At 34.1% G+C, this 8,518-nt stretch overlaps 1 protein-coding gene across 1 annotated transcript; it reads right to left on the reverse strand.

The window, feature by feature from the left end:
* Positions 1-2,495: 2,495 nt before the first annotated feature.
* Positions 2,496-8,438, reverse strand: LOC132736701 (ubiquitin-related modifier 1-like). Its single transcript, XM_060723891.1, has 5 exons — positions 8,302-8,438; positions 7,994-8,064; positions 5,851-5,932; positions 5,312-5,360; positions 2,496-3,865 (listed from the first exon to the last, which is right to left on the reverse strand). Exons 1-5 carry the CDS (start codon positions 8,322-8,324, stop codon positions 3,797-3,799), a joined length of 294 nt encoding a protein of 97 aa, XP_060579874.1. The 5' UTR covers positions 8,325-8,438; the 3' UTR covers positions 2,496-3,796.
* Positions 8,439-8,518: the final 80 nt, after the last annotated feature.

The following is an 8,518-nucleotide window of genomic DNA, read 5'->3' on the forward strand; positions in this document are numbered from 1 at the left end:
TAATGTGCCTTTAAATGGATCAAATAAAGTTCTGTATTTCACCTTAACTTTTCTTCTTCAGTTTTTACAACAGTTAGAGTCCACAAAATAGTCATTTTCTTTATCTCGTGTTCTTTGTCTTGTCATTTTAAGTTCTAAATGTTGAAGGAAAAGAAGTCCCTTGTTGGGGTAGTGGGGAATTAAATCGAAAATGTCATTGTTAAAGAAGAGAATTCGCATCTGAAATGAATTACTTCCAGTGTAAAACTTTAAAAACAGTATCCCTTTTAATAAGTTTTCGTAAGTTTAGCTAAGCACCTATACCGCCGATTTGGATAACTTGTCGGACCTTTAAACTTCGGGTGGCGAATTTGTGAAACCAGCTTATCGCTGGGAAACAGTCATTGTGTAATCATAACAAAAATAAACCACACTTTTTTAATATTTACTAATGAAACATTGTCATCAGCGGGGAAGAAAAACAACAACAAAAGCAACAACACCACCCCCCCCCCCCCCCCCCCCAAAAAATTAAAAAAAATAAAAGCAACACAGAAACAGTAGGACAAACGTAAAGTGATGCTCTGTTTGCATTAGGCGATACGCAACTGATCTAGTTGCAAAAATGGCGGTGGATATACACTGACATTTCATTAGATTTGCACAATATTGTATACCAAGGGAAGTAACCGCTACAAGATTCCTGTAAATATTGAAAGAGTTGTTTCGCTTAGATCGATATGCGAATTCTTTTGGCAGTAATTTTTGAATGATATAAGTAAATTTAATAGCCACACATTCCTTTTGAAAGTTTCAAACTACAAGAATTTTTAGATTATTTTACCGTTTCACGATATGGTCACATGTCAGTGATTCTGAAAGAGTCTTTAAGTTTTCAATTGTTATATTGAATGTCATGGTGGCGATACATTGCTCGTGAGATCCATTCAGCTTATATAAGACTGGGGATTTTTTTACCCTTTGGACATGATTCACAAGGCTTAAAATGCATAAGCTATATATGTGTCGAAGAACTATAAAAAAAAAGAGTACTTTCGAACAAGAAGTTTTTCGTTTCATTGTGCAAACTAAATAAATAAGGACAAGCGTATAATTTATACATGTATAAACAAGAACCACCGCCTAGAAGAACCACGCTAGATTTTTTAATTTTTGAATTAAAAACATAGAAGTAAGAATATTGTAGAAAACATGAATTTATAAATAATGTACAAAATAAACTCAAAGTTCATGTCTGACCTTGACAGTCAAGGTCATTAAGGGCAAGGTCACAACTGAATCAGTTTTGTCATAAATATTCTTTTTTTCCAAGCATTAATCAAAACAATAAAAAAATATTACAAAATTTTGACAATTTATGCAAATTTTCAATAATTGAACAAAGTAAAGGTCAAATAAAGTTCAAAGACATACAATGTAAGTATAATTCCAACATTTCCGTTTTGTAATATGAGTTTTTTGTTTAAGTATAATTTAAATGTGTAAATAAGTAATAATCATGAAAATTTAAGCAAAGAATAGTTTGAATGACCATTATGATCAAGGCCAATTAAAGGCCAAGGTCATATTAGAATAATTCAACATGTCCAATTTTACATGTGTGTGTTTTGACAAAAGTTAAAAATAAACAAAGGGCAATAACTTCAAAATAAGGCAAGGCAGAGTTATATATGGTTCTTAAGCACTGCACTTCTACCCAATGAGACATATCTACCTACAAAGTTTCATGTTGATATCTCTTATAATTTTAGAGTAATGTCCCGGACAAAGTTCAAAATGAAAAAAGGGCAATAACTCTTAAATTAGGCAAGACAGAGTTATGGTTCTTTAACATTGCACTTCTACTCAATGAGATCTATCAACTTACAAAGTTTCATGTGATATCCCTTATACTTTTAGAGTTATGTCCCGGACAAAGTTTAAAGTGTAAAAATAAACAAAGGGCCAAAAATTAGGCAGACAGAGTTACGGTTCTTGTGCACTGCACACCTACTCAATGAGATCTTTCTACCTACAAAGTTTCATGTTGATATCTCTTATAGTTTTAGAGTTATGTCCCAGACAAAGTTCAAAGTGTAAAAATAAACAAAGGACAATAATTAAAAAATTAGGCAAGGCAGAGTTGCAGTTCTTGTACACTGCACACCTTCTCAATGAGACCTATCTTCCTACAAAGTTTCATGTTGATACCTCTTGTTGTTTCAAAGTTATGTCACAGACAAGAAAAGCAGACAGACAGACAAAGCGGCGACTATATGCTCACCCTTCAGGGAGCATAAAAATAGAACCACTTGCCCCTCACAGCTGGGTTCGAATCCCGACATGGACTTTCACTTTTTCATGTGATGAAGCTATTCAGCTAGATTACAGAATGTCAGTGGTCTGAAATAATGAATGGAAGGGCACCTGAGGTCTTCCTGCGCCTATACTGTGTCGGTGTGACGTAACTACCCCAATCAAACAAATAAACAAACAAATGAAATAGAACCATGATATTTTGTTTGGGAACATTTTATTCCATTTACATACAATACTTTTATGCATGCAAAATAATAGTGACATTTATTGTACAACTCCTCCATGACTCATATATAAGGTTATTTAAAGAAATTCCACTTGAGGTACTAAAGACTTAAAACATAAAACTTTAATTTCTTATATAGATCAGCTGGGGCACTTAAAACAGAAAAATATGCAAAAGATAATTAAGAAATATCCCCAGAAATAAATTGACAATTAAATTTTTGTGCTATTCTTAGCACAGTTTGAGTGAAAAGTGTTGCAACCCATTTCACTTTTGGGTCGTTTTTCAAAATAATTTTTGCACACAACTGTTTATAAAATTTGTAAAAACAATGCATTAGAATATGATACAGCTTTAAACTTTTGAATGTAATCTTATTTGCTATTTGCTTTGTTCTGAGATATTTACAATTAATTAAAGGCCAATTAAGCCGTGAGATGCCATCTTTCTCATTTCTCTTAAACTTTTTATATTTTGTCTCTTGTAACAGTTTCTAAAATGCTACACATTTACTATATTGTTAATTATATTGATTCAGTACTTTGTATGGAAGTCAAATTACTTCTTTGTTGAAATTTTACTAAATTTACTTCATATAACTGTATATTCAGCATTACTGTTATCTGACATGCTCAAAATCCATTATTAATACAATAGTAAACACATCTTGGATCTTTCTAAAGAATTAAAAAAGTATCAATTTCAGAGGCAGAATGTGTCTTTAATTCTATCAAATTATATGCTCCTTATATCATAAAAATAAATTGCATAAGTTAAATTTGGGATGACATTGGATCGTTCCAGTTTTTACCAGTGAAAAAATTTAGCCCCATCTTTTCCATAGTGTGCTATGTCAACTGCTTATAAACAGTATATAACAAATAAAACCATGTGTTCTTTTTGTGTAAGTGACTATGCTGTGTAGCAACTAGATAAGCAGTCAGTCAATTTGCATAAAACTGTCAACGCTGGAAAGATCCATCCCCTGATGAAGGAAAATATGTAACCAAATACATAGAATGGTTGTCCAAGGTGTTATTCAATATAGCATATATGTGCGAGTAGCTACATTCTATTAACCAGTTACTGTACTAAGGTGACAATATATAACATTTCCCAGGCATGTTCCTGGATGTCCTCATAAACCTGCAGATGTTATCACTACAAAATATTCCAGATTTCCTTTATCACAACTCATATATGTATATTTATTCTCAATTGCCACAAATCACTGTCAAATTATCGCTGAGTATCTAAATTTAAACCATTATACTATCCACCATGTAATGTTGATATAAACACAATTTTGTCCTTAGCTTCTATTGGGTAATCCAATTCTCCCTGAAAAATAAAGAACATACATGTACATAAGTACAGGTTTACAACAACTAAATGAATAATTTTGCACTTTCTTCCCACCTTTTTTTTATTACTAGGTCAACTGCTTACAAATATATTATGTTGCCCAAGATAATTTTGTATGAATTTCCACCGGAAATTACCCTTAACGTACAATTTATAAACAAGAGTGCCATGATGGCCCTGAGGTCGCTCACCTGTATATAGGCCCCCCCCCCCACCCCCAGGCCAATTTTTACCCAAGGCTTTTATTTGTTTTTATTTGAACAGACTTTGGTAGACACCCATAAGAAGATGTTTCATGCTAAACATCTAAGTTCTAGCTCATTGGGTTTTTTAAAAGAAGATTTTTAAAGTTTTTACTATACACATATAGTTAAAAACAATGACACTGGCAGGGCCAGTTTTGACCCCCGGGCTTTTATTTGAACAAACTTTGTAGATATTTACTTAAAGATGTTTCATGCTTAATATCTAAACTCTAGCTATTTGGGTTTTTTCAAAGAAGATTTTTAAGTTTTTGCTATACACATATAAGGAAAATTAATGAACCCCCCCGGGCAGGGCCAGTTTTGACCCCAGGGCTTTGATTTGAACATACTTGGTAGACACCCATTAGAACACGTTTCATGCTAAATATCTTAGCTCTAGTTCTTTGAGTTCTTTAAAAGAAGATTTTTTAAGTTTTGGGGCGGGGCCAATTTTTGACCCCAGGGCTTTTATTTGAACAAACTTGGTAGACACTCATTAGAAGATGTTTCATGCTAAATATCTTAGCTCTAGCTCTTTGGGTTCTTTAAAAGAAGATTTTTTAAGTTTTTACTATATGCATATAGGAAAAATCAATGACCCCCTGGGGCGGGGCCAATTTTGACCCCAGGGCTTTTATTTGAACAAACTTGGTAGACACTCACTAGAAGATGTTTCATGCCAAATATCTAAGCTCTAGCTCTTAGGGTTGTTTAAAAGAAGATATTTAAAGATTTTTCTTTCGGTTGCCATGGCAACCAGAGTTCTGCATGGAATTAAATTCTTTGAACAATTTTTAAAGGTGACCACCAAAGGAACATTCCTGTGAAGTTTGGATGAAATTGGCTCAGTGGTTTATGAGGAGATGTCATTTAAAGCAAAAGTTTACGGACGGACGCCGGACGGACGGACGCCGGACGAAAAATGATCACAAAAGCTCACCCTGTCACTTTGTGACAGGTGAGCTAAAAAGAAAGGGGCAATCTATTTATATTTTTGGCAGATTTATATTTTACCCTAAACATTGGTGGCCAACTTCCAAGTATACAAGAAGAGCTTCGACAAATCCATAACATAAATACAGAAGGTTAAAGGTTAAATTCTGATGCACAAAATCGAATACATGTACATGTGTGTTTCAAAAATTTGAAGAAAAAGAAAAAAGAGCTGGCTTCTCACCATGAGTTCCCAGTCTGCATCATTTATTAGCACAAGAATTCCTGGTCGACTGAAAAAAGAAAAAGAAATCAACTTGCTTTGAAATATGCGTATATAATTTATGCCCTTTAACAAAATTAAGATGCTAATAAAATTTAAACAAAGGTAGAATAGCCACTGTGACGGTAAAGTACTGCAGCTATTTAAAGTGTTTGCTTATTTCCAATTAGCATCTGACTAAGTTCTAGTTAAGGAAGATCTCTGAAACCCCTCTATGCATTCTCTTAGGGTACAAATAGGCGTACAAGAAGAACCAACAATCACCCAAATGCACAACTATATACAATTGCTGGCTAATTAATTCAAATTTTGATATGATTTTCCCTTCACTTACAAATGGACTGTTCCAAATTTAAAGTTGGTCAAGTCCTTTATTGAAATTCAACTTAGTATAAGGCTAAGCCACTAAAGTACTACAACTTTGATAATACATATGTAAGGCCTAAGAACAGTTTGTTTCCTATCAAGGGATAAACATGTAGTTACAGAATATGTCTTACACTGTTTCGCCTTGAAGAAAAAGTTCTGGTCGCTCTTTCAACATATTATCCTTCATCCATGGCAAAAGCTCTCGTACTGTCCCTGAAAGAAAATTAGCGCATAAACTAAAACTTCATTTCTCTTGCAAAAAAAAAATTGCAAAACTTGTATGAATAATTTAAGTAAGTATATCACTGTATAAATGTATTGATTCTTACCTAGTTATTTGCTTGTTTTGTTTTACGGCACATCAACACAATTAAGGATATATGGAGCCAAAAAAAGAAAGTTGACTTTGGCTATCCTCGGGTGTTACAATACAAACTTAAAGCAACACCAGCAGACAAAACCGCCTCAGCTGCTGGAGCTAAGAGATACACTGATTCAAGAAATTAGAGCCAATTAAGTCACCCTTTACAATTAAGCAAAGGAAACAGTGGCTGCAATTCTGATGCCTCTACCCTTAAAGGCACCTTTATCTCCTGTATCTCCACATTTTATTTCCAACTTCTTGATATAAAGCAGTTAGTTCAAACATAACTTATCATGTCTTACCTTGACAGAGAATAACCTATATGTATCACTCATAACACCATTTCCTGAAACCACCGATTTATATTACAATAAATCCCTGCTGAAACTTGCTTGTTATGTTATCATATGACAAAAACAAGGCTGTGCTACAAGTTGGGCTTGAACTCACCATTCCTGGGTTAAGAGGCACACACCTTAAGTCACTGCTACCCCTTTAAACATTTGAATCTTCCATAGAACATATGGCAAGAACTATCCTTTAGATTTTATTTTAGAATGGCAAATTAGATTTCCAGATTTTAAAATGACCAATGATTAATTCTTCTTATAGTCAGTTCTTCCCTGTATAATTTTTACAGGAAATCAAGCTGATGTTAGACAACCTGCAGCCGGAAAATACCAATGGAATATTTCATGTTTTAAAAAAATGTTAAATCTTTTACCCTTTTTTACCTATGCAAATCGATATATCAAGATAAAAATATCAGTATAATATTCATTTCCTAACTTTATACAGAGACATAGATAACAGAGATAAGCAGCTCCTATATACTCCATTGAAATATCACTCATGCCTATAAAAAAGTGGAATATTAGGCATTTTGTAGCAAATAAAACTTAATGGATGTACATCATGATCCTTTAATATTACACGTATATACCATTTGAAAGGTAAATCTTTCATCTATGGCTGCATGTTAAAATATTGGTAACTTTCCATGCCTTTCACTTAGAAAAACATGGCAGAACATACCCACTGAGCCAGTTTTTTGTCATATGAATAGTTTTGTAACAAAAAATATTACGTAGTTCTCTTTAAAAAATGATACAACATATATGTCACGGTTCAGAACTGTTCACTATATAGGGGAGAAGATGTGTAAGCGGCCGGATAGCTCAGTCGGTAGAGCCGCGGTACGGTATTCCGAGGGTCCCGGTTCTAGTCCCGGTCAGGCTGCACATTTTTCTCACCCTGTGACATTTGGCGCCCAACGCCCGTGACTGAATACAGCTCAGAGTTTAATTCACATTGCTCTGTAACTCTGTGAAATTCGAGGACGAATTTCAATATAGCAGGGGATAGTCCAACTAATTAGACTTGTCAAAGAGACACCGAGATAATTTTGGACGGGCGCTGTCTGGTAACGGTTTGACAGTAAGAAAAAAAAAGTCTGTAAAATGGGTCAAACCGTTCACGCCGAATTAATTAGGCTAAGCAGGGGAGTATGTCACGGTTCAGAACTGTTCACTATATAGGGGAGAAGATGTGTAAGCGGCCGGATAGCTCAGTCGGTAGGGCCGCGGTACGGTATTCCGAGGGTCCCGGGTTCGAGTCCCGGTCAGGCTGCACATTTTTCTCACCCTGTGACATATATTTAAATGGGAACTGTAAATATTTTTACCTGCAACCATAGACAAATGCATGAGCTTTCAGAAAATGTATTATTTTACTGATTTTGATATCTGGTTAATAAGTTTTACCACGGATTTATAAATCCATGGTTTTACTTGCTACAAGTTTTAAGTTTAGTAGGCACGCGTGATATTTTAACTGGCTAGGAAGTAGCCTATCTCAGTTATCTATGTTATCCTAAATTTTATCGAAGCATATTAAATTGATCAACTTACAAGGAGTTTCTTTTGATGGAAGGGTCACATTGTGTTTCTTTATTTTATCAAACAAAAGTTCTGCTCCACCCCTGAAAAACAATCAACAGGATAAAAATCATGACATAAAAACGGGATAGAAAACATGGCATTTATATAGGTATAAACAGGATAGTCAGAATTATTCATCTTGCCTTTATACACAAATACAGTATAATTTTTTTACTTTCTATTTAGAAGATCCGGAGAAAAACAACAAACTTTATTGTCTATATAATTTTTTGAATGATAAATTAAGTTATATCCTCACGAAAATGTTTATAACGAACCCAAATTCAACTGTGATTTCCATGTTGCAAATGGCGTGAATTTCTATTTTTAGAAATGGGTAAATCCAACCATGTACTTTTCCCGTTCCTCTCGGTACATAATTCGTACGGTGCAGTTTGTGTCACAGTGGCTTGGCTTTTTTGTCTTAATTACCCTTTTCATTAATACTAAAGCAAAAACACCAATTGAATTTAATTTGATAAATGTACTGCAATT

Source organism: Ruditapes philippinarum, unplaced genomic scaffold (genome assembly GCF_026571515.1).
Source record: "Ruditapes philippinarum isolate M1 unplaced genomic scaffold, ASM2657151v2 ctg3510_1_1_1_1, whole genome shotgun sequence".
NCBI lineage: Eukaryota > Metazoa > Mollusca > Bivalvia > Venerida > Veneridae > Ruditapes > Ruditapes philippinarum.

Coding starts and splice junctions, on each gene's coding strand:
- LOC132736701 (XM_060723891.1), bottom strand. CDS start 8,324: ATGGAAATCACAGTTGAATTTGG. Junction 8,065..8,301: donor GAAATCACAGTTGAATTTGG/GTTCGTTATAAA, acceptor ATTGTTTTTCAG/GGGTGGAGCAGAACTTTTGT. Junction 3,866..5,311: donor ATGCAGACTGGGAACTCATG/GTGAGAAGCCAG, acceptor TTTATTTTTCAG/GGAGAATTGGATTACCCAAT.